The sequence below is a fragment of the Gigantopelta aegis genome, chromosome 4 (assembly GCF_016097555.1).
Source record: "Gigantopelta aegis isolate Gae_Host chromosome 4, Gae_host_genome, whole genome shotgun sequence".
NCBI lineage: Eukaryota > Metazoa > Mollusca > Gastropoda > Neomphalida > Peltospiridae > Gigantopelta > Gigantopelta aegis.
This window is the reverse complement of record NC_054702.1, coordinates 7,279,155-7,296,248: the sequence shown is the minus strand read 5'-3', so window position 1 is coordinate 7,296,248 and position 17,094 is coordinate 7,279,155. Positions and strand designations below refer to the sequence as shown.

The 17,094-nt window shown below is 39.1% G+C and overlaps 1 protein-coding gene across 1 annotated transcript; it reads right to left on the bottom strand.

The window, feature by feature from the left end:
* Positions 1 to 3,153: 3,153 nt before the first annotated feature.
* LOC121372033 (toll-like receptor 4) lies at positions 3,154 to 5,984 on the bottom strand. The gene has a single exon (XM_041498276.1). It carries the CDS (start codon positions 5,630 to 5,632, stop codon positions 3,524 to 3,526), a length of 2,109 nt encoding a protein of 702 aa, XP_041354210.1. The 5' UTR covers positions 5,633 to 5,984; the 3' UTR covers positions 3,154 to 3,523.
* Between the last annotated feature and the right edge of the window lie 11,110 nt (positions 5,985 to 17,094).

The following is a 17,094-nucleotide window of genomic DNA, read 5'->3' as shown; positions in this document are numbered from 1 at the left end:
TCAGTATCAACAAATAGTGACTGGAAACAAAGCTTTCATCCATAGTGTCGGGAAGTTAACAGTGGTAGACATTCTCAGTATCAACAAATAGTGACTGCAAGCAAAGTTTTCATCCATAGTGTCGGGAACTTAACAGTGTGAAACATTCTCAGTATCAACAAATAGTGACTAGAAGCAAAGCTTTCATCCATAGTGTCGGGAAGTTAACAGTGGTAGACATTCTCAGTATCAGTCGCACAGTACTGACATTCAGTCCCACATTACATCTGTGTATGTTATACAGACATTACCATACTCGTAATGAATTACATTTGACTCTTTATTTTCATCAGTATTACCTCGGCATACGCAACACGAGGTACTGTAATATGTACATACACAGATATAACGTACAGCGAACTTAATACCATAATTAGTGTTTCCGAGTGGTCGGCCATCCATGGTGTTGAACGTAAACAACCAGACAGACACAGACTTTCGTTTTTGAAAAACCCACGAGTGCTAAAAATCACACTCCTCAAAATGCAGAGGACGAAAAAATCGCTCCCCTCAAAATAATCAGAATTAGAAGCAAGAGACCGAGAGGAATTGCACCCATGAACATGATTAAGTTTGAGCAGTAATAGTTTCTAAATTAAATAGCTTAAGGGTTAATGTTTTGTGTTTTCAAAATAAATATCCTAAATTAACTAATATACTGGTTGAAGGAAGGAAGGAATGGGTCACTGCAGCCTTACACAAGAAAAACAACACCATGAACACAACATTTGTCGATTTCTTATGTATTATATGCATATCATGTTGCATTAAAATTCCGAATCATGATAATCTGTTGACTATTTATGAATAAGGAATTGAAACTGATTTGTTTGTTTCTATTCTGTTTTATTTGAACAAGTACAATAATTTTAGTTTTCATCGCAGGATGATATGATTTCTCCATGGACACAAACCTGTGAACTGAATGTAAAAATGTAACATCCACATGGCACAAGGTTATCACATTTATCATGATATCATAATATACATGTTATGTACCTGCAAATTCTCTATTTTAAATAATAATAATAATGTCATAACAGAAAATGTCAACATCTATTGTTTTCTACCCAAATATATCTTACTACAATTTTTATAAAGATATATTTTTACAAACAGGATTAACTTTGATTATCGGTGTACTGTACAGTGTTCGAAATAAGCACTTGTCCGTTTGTCACGACAAGTGAAAATCTATTTGGACAAGCAAAATTTGCCTCGGTGGTTGTCCAGTGGACAAGTAACCTTTTTTCAATGTAGTTTCATTATTAGCAATCACAAACATCATCCTGATACTTGAATTAAATAAACCATTTATTTGGACAAGTGAACATATTTCTATCACTACACGTCATTTATTATACTACTAACTCGAATCATAGCAACCCATCAAAAAAACAAACACCCCCCCCCCCCCCCCAACAAACAAACAAACAAACAAACCCAACAAAACTGACTCTACCAAGATCAATGTCCTTGGCTTTAAATCACGTGGCAGTATCGTGAAACTATTAAAGGGACACGCCCTAGTTGTTAACCATTACGCCGTTGTTTTTCGCTATTAAACCCATTTTCTAACAAATAAAATTGCACTTTACTTACATTTTATTATTTAGAATATACAATTCCATTCACCTGAAGTGTTTTTTGGTAATCCTGGTGTTTGTAATACCACAAAATGCATTTTTCGTATTTCTTAAAAACGCACGCGCGTCTGAGAAAGAAAAAAAACGTTGAGCAGACAAGGTCTAATCTATTTTTAGAAGGGATCTTCCCGTTTCAACGTCACAGACGTTGGTATACCACGTGACCGTTATCATATTGGTTCGGTTTGTTTTCTCGTGCACGGTTCGCGCAATCAACATCTGATGTGCTGTCATTTGCTTGTCGTTCATTTGTGAGGTTTTTCTTCACAGTTCGTGAACATTTTCATTAACAATAAAATTCAGACAAGTAAGTATCTCAATACCAAACGTTACAAACCCTTAAAACCAATAATTTTGCTAAGTCTTACGATATCTGGAGAGGGGATACAACCTTGGGGGTGGAGGGGGGGCACAAGCTATATTGTTACCTTTATTTAAATAGAGTAGGACAAAAAAAAACCTTACATTTTCGTCCTGAGGAGGGGACGTGCATCCCCACCTCTGGTTCCTACAGACTGTACTACTACTACTGTTACCACCACCACCACCACTACCAACAATAATAAACGGTGCATCTAATTGCTAATAACAATAGGTTAGCCACTTGTACCCGGTGCCGAATAGCAAATGTAGGCTAATTGCGGTTTATATATAAAACATTATGATTTCAAACACTAGTATTGTCAACATGATCAGTGACGGACTATCATTGTCGTCTTATTCCGATTCAAGTATCATGATTGCTGCAGCAGCCACTTCCTCAACAGAAGCACCCATGTTGGTAAAGTAACTTCATGTTCCAAACTCATTCCTTTCGCTGTCCAGGACAGAACAGTTGGAACATGCCCAGGAGAGGTGAAAGGAACGCGACATAGGCATTTCTGTACTTCGAGCGACATCTACCCGTGACATCAGAATACTAATTTTCAAAATTATTTCAAGTAATTGGGTCAGGGGGATTCCCATGGTATTTATCGATATAGGACCTGCTTTTTCACTCTATTTTATAAAAACGTGATCAAAGTGTGTTAGTTTTGTAGATTCACCAAAATTAGAATTAATTTTCGCGGGCTGAAACTAGGGCGTGCAACTTTAACGAAAACAAAACCTGCTTTAGGCTACTAAAAAAAAGAAGTTTTTATTGGTGTACGCGTTTAATGTGATATCAAAATGTGTAAACATTATACACATCATAGAATTATTGGACAACGCACCTACCGTATTATGTTTTCTGTACGTGATCAAAACGACGACAGTGTAAAATACATTTTGCGATGTTACCTGTATTGTACGAAATTAAACAAAACAAAACCGACGAGATCTTAATAATAAGTGAACTCCTAGCTGATTGGCTCAGTGTAAAAAAAAGACAAAAAAAAAAAGACAACCAACCAATCGTGTTTCAATTTATAAAAAGTATTCTCGGAAGTTCATTGTGAACAGAATGGAAAGGTTGTGGATTGTATTCAATAAACAATTAAAGTGGCAGAGTTAAAAATAAAAAAAATAATACCAAAAAAAAAAAAAATAATACAAGCGTGATTTGTTCGATTTAGGGGCGCGTCAAAAACGAAAGTCTGTAAACATTGTAGTAACTATTATCACAATTATTATACGTTTTAACCACTTCACTGCTGCTACCTTCATAATATATTCTTTTGATTCAGTCTCTGCTCCACCTCTTTATTTTAGGATAGATATAACCAAACAACAGTACACTTATTTCGGACATTTTGCGAAAACAAATTAACCATAAACACCATTTCTTATAAATTATAATATTTTCATCCTTCAATAAAAAAAGTTTACCCTCTTTGTGACTGTTCTGTGATCATGGTTTATTCAGCAGATAGACGCTGTCTAAGGCGAGACCAGAACATCTCTCTGATGTCTGTGTCCTCGACAGGCCATGCTATATAAGTTGTCGTCTGCAGCAGAGCGTAAAGCGAATGGGTCAAGTGACGCGTGTCAATATCTTCCAGCATCACCACCACCAACAGGTCACGGCCGTTCTCCAGCACGTGCGTCTGGCACAGATTCATCTCGAACTGGCACCACTGATTCACAGCAAACGCGTTTGAAAGAACGAGAATCACTTTTCTGCTGGACAGCAAACTGTCGACGATGTTATCCACGATTAACGCACCGGGGATGAAATCGCGTTCATGCACGCACAGTTTCAGTTCGCCAGTGTTCTCCAAGTTGGGTATGGCTTCATTGATCACCCAGTTTTTGTCTTCTAACGAGTAGATGACGAAGGCGTCATAGGAGTACTCCCCACGTTCACAATCGTCAAAGTGTAGGCCCTTCTCGTACCTCATCATGTAGATGTAGTGTTTGATGTGCCAGCGCCATCGATACAAGAGACTCGAGACGGTCACGATGACGATAAGGATGACGACGGTGACGATCACCAGCATGGTCGTCTGGTAGTCCAGAAGACAAGACTCCACGGAGACTGTCCAGTCAGTGGTTAAATTTCGGTTCGTGTTGAAGCAGATGTAATTGTCCCCGATGAATTTGGATGGGTCCTGCCTCATCCATTGTATAAACCACAGCAGCTGGCAGTCACAAACGAACGGATTATCGGACAACTCTATTATCTTCAAGTTTCGTCTGACGTTTTCTGGAAAGTCATCTTCATGCAGAACAGATATCGCGTTTTGGTCCAGAATCAGATATTTTAGATAGGGAAAGTGGCTAAGGAAATCTTTTGGCATCTCTGTTATGTGATTTGAATACAGCTCCAAAAACTGAAGTTTAGAAAAGTTGTTGATTACCCGAGGAACTTCGAATAATAGCATATTCCCTAGGGCTAGCAAATGTAGTTGTCTTAGATGGCCAATCAACGCCATCATGTATTCTTCCATGTTTTCCTGAATGAATATGACATTGTTTGAAAGGTCAAGATAAACTAGATTTGTACATCCCCACAAACTTCTCACATTCATATTGTGTTGAAGATCAATTCTGTTGTCTTTCAGCGTCAAAGCTTTCAAATTGCTGTTGTTAAATGCAAACGGTTCAATAGAGTATATCTGTCCTTCCATATTCCGCAAGGTGAGGTTTTCCAGTTTTGGCAGCATTGAGAAAGAATTTGTTTTGAACTTAAATAGCTTATTTCTGCTTAGGTTGAGGATTTTAAGCCGAGTCAGACACTGAAGCTCGTTGGGGGAGACATGATTGATATAGTTATGGTCTAACGTGAGTTCTTCTAGGTTGGGAAAAACGGACCTGTTATTATCACAAATTGGCAAAAAGCTTCTCATACGATTGTAGGCCAGTTTCAGAACCTGTAGCTGAGAGGATTGCACGAGATGTACGTGTTTAATGTCATTTCCTGATAGAATCAAATGCGTGAGGTCTTTAACGTTAGCGAATTTACTATGATTGTATTTAGTGAGATAGTTCTTTGAAACGCATATCTCTTTGATGCGCGTTCCGTTTAGGGTATCAAAGAAATGTCCATTCCTATCGCTGATATTTAAATGACGTAAATCTAGATAGTCTAAACGAACTGACCTCAGCCCTATGAACGATCTCGTTAGAACGTTTTCCGGAGCGACGTTGTGGCTGATGTTGAGTCGAACTTGAGGAAAATATTTCAACACAGAGAACGCGTCCTCCTTCATGTTTACGATGGTGGAATTTTGAATATTCAAAATCGACAGACTTCTTAAATTCGACAGTGATGCAAACGTTTCGTTGGTGATGTTCTCGAAACGAAACGAAAGAAGATGGACGCTTTCTACGTATGGCGGAAGTTGAGGAAGTAATTTAAGTGTTTTACCGTTACCATTGCACCTCGCAGTGTTCAATGTTTTGTTACACACACACAGGCTGGTTATCTCGCCACAGCCAGACACGTTGCTGTCAATAACTTCTGACATTAGCGAGGTCAGACACAGCATAGTCGCACAAACAGCCCTCATACTGCAGTATCCCATGTTTGTTGTATAAGCTGTAAAGGGTCGCCTCACTTTTTACTTCCTGATATTACGATTACCGGTATATCTATTGTAACTTAAGAGTCACTGTCGAAACTCTGATCGTTATTTCCGGTCAGTACACATACAGGTTTTAGAGTCATACTGATTCGAATATCTGGTTAACCCCAGAACTAACACGTTTCACTTGATGTAATCATGGGCAGACTGTTGACCTGGTACACACTGTAACACAGTAAAAATCACATGTATTCATTTGACCTGGTTTTAGTAAACACGTTTGTTGGACAAGCAAATTAAAACTGAAAGTAGGTCTATATCTGAAATACTTCCTTATTAGGTCGAGCTCCATAGGCGTCACAAGATAACATTGACTGCGGAGGCCAGCTAAATATTGATTTGATTTTCAACTGTGGAGACGATGTATTATCTTCAGAGTTGGGACAGTGCCCCCTGCCCCAACCCTTCCGCTTCCGACGCCTATGAGTGTAGTATTCACCTGTTTGTACAACAACAACAACAACAACACAAAACAATAACAACAATTTAAAAAGTAAATCAATAGAAAACCCCACATAATGCACCTCAATCCCCCCCCCCCCCCCCCCCCAAAAAAAAAAGCGAGTTTCCTCCCTCATTACCTTTACGGACATATGGTGAAGGACCACACAAATAATGAGGGAGGAAACTCGCTGTCGCCTCTTCATGCGCTACTCTTTTCGATTAGCAGCAAGGGATCTTTTATATGCACCACCCCACAAACAGGGTAATACATACCACGGCCTTTGATATACCAGTCGTGGTGCACTGGCTGGAACGAGAAATAGCCCAATGGGCCCACCGACGAGAATCGATCCCACACCGACCGCTCATCGAGCGAGTGCTGTACCACTGGGCTACGTCTCGCCCCATCCCAATAGTCAAAATAACGTCTCTTTTTACTTTGTCAGGTTTATTTTGCCATATAAATTTGTAAAATCGTTTATGTAATGTTTCAACTAACTCTTCTGACGCAGTTGGTAATGAAATTAATAATTTTGTTATTTATGGTAATATCAATGTTTTTAACACTGTGAGCCTGCCTTATGGTACAGAGGGAGCAGATTGACTACCTTCACCCTCAAATATGAATATAGTAAATATGTATTAATATAAATAAGAAAGACGAGGTTCAGGATCTGAAGGGCTTTAATAATAGGGTTAATTAATTATAAGTAAATTAGAACACTGGGGTTTCCATATAGGATCATTTATCCCCAGGATCTATAAATCAATATACAAGTAGTGTATACCCCACAGGTATAGCCCTAATATTTAACAAAATAGAAAACAGTTATATAAATACATGTTCAACAAAAGTGTAGGCTAATCAATTAAATAGCATTAGTAACCAAGCTTCATCTATCAAACCAAATACACATAATCATTAATATCAACACTCTTCCACAATATCATTAAACCATGGCTTCAAGAAGAAGTAACATGAATAAGACATTTGTAATCATCCTCAACCCATATAAATTTGGCCGGCACTAATGCAACAAGTTAACAATACAAAATAGATTATTTCTAAACACTTAATAAGAACTGTCACTCTATTATTAGAAATGCATTTTTACTTTAATATTATCCTGATAAACATGTTTTCCTATTCTAATTATGTAAAGTTGTATACGTTTCTTCTCTAGTGTACATGTATATCCTTCACATAAAAACAAAGTGAGAAAGCCATTCTCAAACAAATACAAACACATTACCAAAGGTTATTCAGCTTAAGTCAATTAATTTCAAGCTGAGACCAATGTTTATGTTGCAGCTGAGGATTTAATAGATATCGGTGTCAAACTGGTCGTCTGCTAAAGGAATGACCCCCGGTCATTCTGACTATTTCCCAAAATTCCAAGTGCTTTGTTCTCTTAGAGTTAGAGCTGTTGGTGCTAATTAGGACACACACCATAATCCCCTACTGAGAGAGAGAGAGAGGCTAAATACCAACTGTTCCCTTGCAGTAATCGTTTACATGTGTGATCATTTGGTGATAAAATATATTTTGCTCACTAACTCAGCTCTTTCCTTTCAATACTAACAATGTCTTTAATATATTTTATCCCAGCATAAACATTTACAATAATCAAACCATTAACCTCGTTAATGAATACATATGTATGCAATATTCTAATATTAATTATTCAAATAAGTACAGAGATGAGCCTTTTACTAAAAAGGGCACCTCTATTTAAAAGCATACTAAATATGTGTCCACTAAATACAGGTTTTGTACTGTCTACTTGGACATTCGTTTATAAAAATGATTGATCACATATGTACCATTTAAGTACAAATTATGAAAATTATAATATACATATCTGTAAAAGTATAATATGAATGAACAAACTAATATGTAATGATGCCAGTATCACTTACCCCACACGACCAGAGTCCAAACCTGAACAAAAACAAGCAATTATCAGTCGCGTTTTACAGATAAATAAATGAAAGCAATAAGGCATTAATTGGATCTTTTTAAGATTCCCTCTCACCAAGAGTTAATATAAATTGCTAAAGCAGCGGTTTATCTCTTTTGAGCTAACATATTTAATAAAACGGCGCCAACATATTTAATGTCAAATAAAAGCTCCCAAACTATACAGTGCAAGAAAATGTCGATAATTATGATACATCATGATATGGAACCTTATGACATCTTTGTTCTTTCTTTCTTAAGCATTATGGCAACAGTACTAACAGGAAATAAAATGATCACTTACTAATCGTTAATATACTTTCGGGAGAGAAACCAACTTTATAAAATACTATAACTATGCATTCAATCTTATAAAAATTATCAATAGCTTGATTCCTAAAATAGCAAATATACTTCCTTGTAACTAAATGTAATACGATGCTTACCTTAAGATGGCTCGAGTAACTCGGTGTTGATTGCTCGGTGACCAGAGTGGAATGCCTTGTGTGAGATCCACACCAAGAACAAGGAACTTTGGCCCTTTTCCACATATGGTCATGTCACATGACCACGAAAGCTGTCCCCTCTGGCACCAGCCTTCCAAACATAATAATGTAAGCCCTTAGAGAGTGGTTGGTTGTGTTCTTTTTATAGAAAGGGAGGAACTATACATGCAGTAAATGAAACAATGATAGTGCATTTCCACCACCATATGAAGCAGGCAAATCCCGACCTTCAAGATATAAGAAATAATACACCATATATATTTCACTATCCTACACACTTCCCAACTTAAAATGTTGCCATCCTCGGCAACACACAAAAACATATAATAACGGTATTCACAAAAACATTGGTCTCCCACACACATGCCAACCTAAAATGTTGCCGTCCTCGACAACTCAAAGCATCAGTCACTGCGGCCCCTGCAACAGTAACTGTGCCAAGAGCACCTGGGTCTGAGCCAAATCTCTTATGGCTTGAGCATGTGGCGAGCTGGCTGATATAGATATTGCTGCTCTCTCCTGTACAACTGTAGAGACTGGTAGACGATGAGGGTTACTATGCTGTCCAGCACCCGACCTTGTAGAATGTCTCTGTGGCTGGGGCTGAGCCAGTGTAGTCACCAAAGATGGAGGTGTTTCCTCTCTTCTGTCGGCTGGTGGTTGGACTATGATAACTACATCCTCCTCAACCTCATTGTCCGTACCGGAACTAAATGAGACAGGAGCTGAGATCATGTCAACAACCTCATCCAATGGAAGTGGAGAAAGCAGATTCTCATCATTGGCATTCTCAATTTCCAATTCGTGCATTCTGCTTGGATCTGGAGAATTCAGTGCCTGAGCTACTGCATTCAGGATAGGAATGTCCATATCCTGTGGATGGTCGTCACACTGGATATCAGAAGATACTTCGACAGGTATGACTGTTGGCACTGTCTCAGTAACCACAATGTCTTTGGAATCTAAAATCTCTGATCGGTGGACATTTTTCTGAAAACCATCCCCATCCATGAGCTCCAGAGTATAGACATGGCCATCAGAATTGGGTTTGGCAACCACTCTGTATGGTTTTGGATTCCAAACATCCTGCATTTTATGTCTACCCTGGTGGTGATGTTTTATATACACACGGCCACCAAGTGGGATGTCACAAGTTGTTGACTTGGCATTCCGGCCTTTCTGTCTTTGTAATGCCTCATGTTCCAGCCTCACCCCTGCCTTCTCGAATGACTCCCGCATCCTCTGATAGTGGAGTGCTATCCACTCATCAATATCTGGTGTGCCTTCTTCTGCCTCATCAAGATCATCGAAAAGTTGATCAAAAAGTAGTTTTGGCTCTCGACCGAAGAAGAGGAAGTATGGTGAATAACCAGTTGAAGAATGTCGAGTGGCATTATAGGCATAGATCAACTCAGGAAGATATTTTGGCCAGTGTTTCTTCTGAGAGGGATTTAATGTACGAAGCAAGTCATGCATCGTACGGTTAAATCTCTCTGCCTGAGCATTGCCCTGTGGGTGGTATGGTGTGGTCCGGCTTTTCTTAATACCATACATAGTGCAGAGCTCTTTGATTAGGTCAGACTCAAAGTTTCGGCCTTGATCACTATGAATTCGTCGCGGAATCCCATAACGCACAAACCATTCTTTGACCAGAACTTCTGCAACTGTCCTGGCTTTCTGGTCTCTTGTTGGGACAGCTTGAGTGAACTTAGTGAACACATCTGTCATCACCAAGACATTTTCTCGCCCATCAGTTGCAGGTTCCAGGAACGTGAAGTCAATAGCCAAGACTTCTAAAGGTTTCTTGGCTAGAAAACTTCCCATTGTTGGTCTAATCTGGGGTCTAGACTTTGCAAGCAAACATCTGTTGCAATTGTGACAATATTTCTCAATGTCCACAGTCATTCCTGGCCAGAAACATCTTTTCTGTATCAATGAAAGGGTTCGTTCATACCCTTGATGGCCAACTTCATCATGAAGTGTCTGCATGATTTTCTCTCGCAACACTTGAGGTAAAACAAGCTGGTGCTGAGTATTGATTCCATCTTGTATAACGCGATACAAGACACTGCCCAATTCCTGTACTTTCTCCCACTGTTTCACCAAAACCTTCACGGACCTGGGTTCCTTCTCCATCTGTTTAACTGTAGGCTTGTGGTTAGTTCTCCAGAAGTGAAGAAACCTCTTTATGTCAGGATCCTGCAACTGCAACTGACAAAGGTCCTTACTTGAATACGATGGGAGTGTCTTAACTGCCACAGGCTTTGGAGCAAGAGCATTAGCTCGTGTTGTAACACCTGATACAGAAACTCCCAAGCTATTCACTTGGACTGACACTTGAACCATAAGTTCCTCAATCCGTAATTTTAGATCACTGGGAATGATTGAGCTGCTAGTGGATTTAGCAACTTTTCCTGCAATCCATTCCTGATCTTGATTCACATCACTATTGTGTCCTTTGACACACCGACGGCTCAGGGCATCAGCATTTGCATTGCTCTTGCCTGATCTGTACTTTACAGAGAAGTCAAATTGAGCAAGTTGAGCTACCCAGCGCATTTCTGTTGCTCCTAGCTTTGCAGTATTGAGATAAGCCAATGGGTTGTTGTCTGTATAAACTACAAATTTTGACCCCAGCAGATACTCACGAAACTTGTCGGTAACTGCCCATTTTAATGCCAAGAGCTCAAGTTTCATTGAGCTATAATTTGCATCATTGCGCTCAGCTGGCTTCAAACTGCGACTGGCATAACATACCACAACCCGTCGTCCCTCCTGTTCCTGGGAAAGAACTGCACCTAAACCCTGAAAGCTGGCATCTGTTTCCACAATGAATGGTTTCCGGAAGTCGGGGTAGCCAAGGATTGGGCTTGTTGTCAACTGAACTTTCAGGTCTTTGAAAGCTTCATCACAAGACTGATCCCAGCATTCCTGAAAGGCTTTTTGGGTCAACGAAGTCTTTCGAACTTGTTTTCCCTTTTTTTCTTTTTGCCTCCCCCGAGAAGTGCATGCAGCGGTGCTGCTATTTGGGCAAATCCCTTGATAAACCTCCGGTAATAACTGGCTAACCCAAGAAATGACCTCAGTTCAGTTTCTCGGTTAGGTGTCTTCCAGTCCTTAACTGCTGAAATTTTATCAGGGTCAGTAGAAATACCTGACTCAGATACAACATGACCAAGGTACTTCACCTCCTTTTTGAAAAGATGACATTTCTCTGGTTTGACTTTGAGGCCAAATTTTCGCAGACGATCAAAAACCATTTCCAGTCTTTGGACCATTTCATCAAAAGTGCGTCCAAATACAAGAATATCATCAAGATATACGATCAAAGAGAGAAGATTTTGGTCCTCCAGACAAGCTTGCATTAGCCTGGAAAAGGTAGCTGGAGCATTACACAAACCCAGTGGCATTCTGGTATACTCAAAGAGACCAGATGAACCTGCCCGAAAGGCCGTCTTTGCAATATCTTCTTCTTCAATAGCACACTGAAGAAATCCATGGGCCAGATCTATTGAAGAAAAATACTTGGCTCCTTTCAGTGCCTCAAGTCCTTCTTCTACCCGTGGTAGTGGGTGGGCATCTTTAACAGTCTTAGCATTTAAAAGTCGAAAGTCACCACAGATTCTCAGTTTTCCATTAGACTTCCTGACCAGCACCATAGCTGATGCATAGGGTGATGTGCTGGGACGCAGGATGCCAGCAGCTATCTGGGTCTCCAGATACTCCTTCACTTCTTCCCACTGATTGGGTGGGACTCTGCGATAAGGAACTTTGAAGGGTGTGTCATCTGTGGTGACAATTTTGTGTTTGATGACATCACAATATCCCAGATCATGATCACCTTTGCTGAAGATGTCATCATAATTGTGGACAAAGTCCTTCATTTTCTGTTTTTGGGCAGAAGTTAAATTGTCTCCAATATCTAACTTCTCAAAACCAAACTCGTCATTCTGGACATTTGGTAAACTCGTACCTGCACTTTGGACTCCCACATTAAGTGGCTCTTTTGGTAAGTGTTTAACAACTGTGCCCATGCTCAACATAGCCACTCTGGTACGTGGCTGTAGATACACATCCTCCTGACTGAAATTTGTGATTTCAACCGGAGTCAATCCATTTGCTACTGTTACAAGTCTAGGACTTGCAACAATACCATTTGGTAGATTACCATCTACCTCCATTAATTCTTCCAAGACAGCTGTTTTCTGAACACCTCTAGGATACCGTCTTGTTGACCCAGTAATAACTTGCCTGGAGCCAGCTGGGATCCTAACAGGTTTCTTACCAGCAACACGGACAAACCCAAGGTTTCCTTCCATGTTGCCAGCATCTTTAACACTTAAGGCGGACATCCGTTGACAGTACAGTGCTAAAACATGGACCCATTCTTTGTTAACCACTTCCTGGGGAAGTTTGGTTAAGAAATCAGGACCCATTTCCTGAGTTAGTCTCTCCTGAATAACTCGCATAACATTGCTGCCTATTACTCCCGGTAAATGGCTTTTCCTCAAGGACATTGGGGAGCTGGCTAAGTCAGTTACAACCAAAAATCCCATCTGAGGAAACATTCTACCTAACACACATAAATCAACTTCAATATAACCTTTAAAAGAAATACTCTGACCATTGGCAGCAGAAACATTAATGAATGGAGAGAGGTCAATCAGCTCTCCTACCTTACCTTTTAAATTGGTTTTGTAAAATGTTTCCGTGATGGTGGAAACCTCTGCACCAGTGTCTAGAAGGCATCTGACATTTACATTACCCATTTTAATAAGAGCTTCTGGACAACTGCCGATAGCTTTCCGCAGAATTGAGTCTACTTCCACATTTTGACAGCCTATTGTTTGACTCTCTACAACAGGCCCTAATCGTTTAAAGACCCACGACCATGACCATAGCGTTGCCTAGGACAGTCCACTTGGAAATGACCCTCGCTACCACAGAAGAAACAGCAACCCCGCCCTCTGTGTACCTGAGTATAGCGTCGACCCCGTTGTGGTAGGAACTGTAGAGGCCTTGAATTCGCATTGATTGGAGGCTGCCGGTTTGGTCGAGACTCATGGATACTAGATGGAGTACCCGTCAATGTGGCTCCTTGGGGCGGCTGAGAATTGTCTACTCTCTGCAGAAGCTGTAGAACTGCATCATTCTGCTCTCTCTGTGCCGTCATATGCTCACGGAGCATGTCCCCTTGTTGCTGCAGTATTGAGAGAATACTCTCTGACGATGTTGCCTGAATTTGAGCTTCATGTGGAAGACAGGCACACCCTACAGCTTCCTTAATCATGGTCTGGCGAATAGATGGATCCCTAGATCCACGTTTGTGCCAGTCAATAGCCCAATCCCTCAGCTTGAAGAATGAGTCATTGGGATTGGCCAGCATCTGTCTGTTCAATTCCCGACTCAATAGACGATCTCGAACACCTTTAACAAAAATGGCTGCCAAATTTTGTTCTTTCTGCTCCTGATAATGTTGTTCGTGTTCCAGAGGTTGATACAATCGTATCAACTTATGGCTGTAGGTCAGAAGAGACTCGTCAGACTCTTGTTTTCGACCAAAAAGTCGCAACTGCTTCTTCTGATCATTGCCATAGTCACTGAAAACGTTACGAAGAATTTTGAAAATATCTTCAGGATCTGCAATATCGGCATGCCCATCTAATTCCATCCGAGCTGGACTTGCTAAATATTCTCTGATGAAACGTAGAGAATTTTCACCTATTAGATGTCGGCACTGAATATGAGACTTGATGTCTCGAATCCAGTCCTCCAAGTAAATATCTGATCCAGGTTTTCCCTGGAACCGACCAATGTGACGTTCCTGAGCTATAAAAATTACCTGTGATTCAGGACGTGATGGTGGAGTTGGTTCAAACCTGGCAGATTCTCTTTCAGTATGCTTATTCCGCAAATACCTAATTGTGTCCAAAAGAGTTTCATTTTCTTTGGCCTGATCTCTGAACTGAGAATCAAGTTGCTCAAAATCATGTCTAAGAGACTCATACTCACCTGCATCCTCGTTTGCCATAGTAACTTAATATAATTTGTTTTTCTTCCCTTAGAACAAGGGGGGGGGGGGGGGGGGGTCCGAGATAAAATGGAAGGGAGAAAAAAACGAGGGAGTGGAATAAAAAGGTCCCACCACAAACCTTTACGTTGACTGATTAAGTGATAAAAGCATCCCCTGAAAAAAATAAAAGTCTAGTCTTCATAAGAAAGGACCTACCATAAACTAATACTTCCCTATTTATTACTTACCTATATGTTTGTCAAAGGATCCAGTATCAAGACTACATATGAACACCTCTTGCACCAGTTTAAGCTTACAAGCCCTTACTTTAAAGAAATATGCTTTTTCAAATTTAGAATAATTCGGTTGGAACAGATGTAATTAATACTTAATCAATTTTAACTTTGAACTTTAAACTATGATACTGACATCCTAATTAAAAGACAAAGATATATTATTCAGTACTAAATAAAACATCAACAGGGTTCTGTCCTTTGTAACAAACAATGTTCAAATGTTTTGGGGTTTTCTTCTTCCTGGCTGCGAAGTATCAAGCTTTAAGTGAACTGTTCGTCTTTTGTTCTACACCATGAAATCCTGGGAATCTTGTGAATCTTTTTTAATCTTGTGACATGTCCCTTGGTCAAGTCTTGGTCCGTGTGGGGGCTTCTATCTTCTGTCACCTGTGACTAAATATTGGGGCTATAACTCTATTTGCCTTCAGATCCCACTTCTGACACCAAATGTAAGGGGGGGGGGGGGGGGGGTTGCAGTAATTTATGGTCGTATGGTACAGAGAAAGCAGATTGACTACCTTCACCCTCAAATATGAATATAGTAAATATGTATTAATATAAATAAGAAAGACGAAGTTCAGGATCTGAAGGGCTTTAATAATAGGGTTAATTAATTATAAGTAAATTAGAACACTGGAGTTTCCATATAGGATCATTTATCCCCAGGATCTATAAATCAATATACAAGTAGTGTATACCCCACAGGTATAGCCCTAATATTTAACAAAATAGAAAACAGTTATATAAATACATGTTCAGCAAAAGTGTAGGCTAATCAATTAAATAGCATTAGTAACCAAGCTTCATCTATCAAACCAAATACACATAATCATTAATATCAACACTCTTCCACAATATCATTAAACCATGGCTTCAAGAAGAAGTAACATGAATAAGACATTTGTAATCATCCTCAACCCATATAAATTTGGCCGGCACTAATGCAACAAGTTAACAATACAAACTAGATTATTTCTAAACACTTAATAAGAACTGTCACTCTATTATTAGAAAAGCATTTTTATTTTAATATTATCCTGATAAACATGTTTTCCTATTCTAATTATGTAAAGTTGTATACGTTTCTTCTCTAGTGTACATGTATATCCTTCACATAAAAACAAAGTGAGAAAGCCATTCTCAAACAAATACAAACACTTTACCAAAGGTTATTCAGCTTAAGTCAATTAATTTCAAGCTGAGACCAATGTTTATGTTGCAGCTAATGATTTAATAGATATCGGTGTCAAACTGGTCGTCTGCTAAAGGAATGACCCCAGGTCATTCTGACTATTTCCCAAAATTCCAAGTGCTTTGTTCTCTTAGAGTTAGAGCTGTTGGTGCTAATTAGGACACACACCATAATCCCCTACTGAGAGAGAGAGAGGCTAAATACCAACTGTTCCCTTGCAGTAATCGTTTACATGTGTGATCATTTGGTGATAAAATATATTTTACTCACTAACTCAGCTCTTTCCTTTCAATACTAACAATGTCTTTAATATATTTATCCCAGCATAAACATTTACAATAATCAAACCATTAACCTCGTTAATGAATACATATGTATGCCAATATTCTAATATTAATTATTCAAATAAGTACAGAGATGAGCCTTTTACTAAAAAGGGCACCTCTATTTAAAAGCATACTAAATATGTGTCCACTAAATACAGGTTTTGTACTGTCTACTTGGACATTCGTTTATAAAAATGACTGATCACATATATACCATTTAAGTACAAATTATGAAAATTATAATATACATATCTGTAAAAGTATAATATGAATGAACAAACTAATATGTAATGATGCCAGTATCACTTACCCCACACGACCAGAGTCCAAACCTGAACAAAAACAAGCAATTATCAGTCGCGTTTTACAGATAAATAAATGAAAGCAATAAGGCATTAATTGGATCTTTTTAAGATTCCCTCTCACCAAGAGTTAATATAAATTGCTAAAGCAGCGGTTTATCTCTTTTGAGCCAACATATTTAATAAAACGGCGCCAACATATTTAATGTCAAATAAAAGCTCCCAAACTATACAGTGCAAGAAAATGTCGATAATTATGATACATCATGATATGGAACCTTATGACATCTTTGTTCTTTCTTTCTTAAGCATTATGGCAACAGTACTAACAGGTAATAAAATGATCACTTACTAATCGTTAAT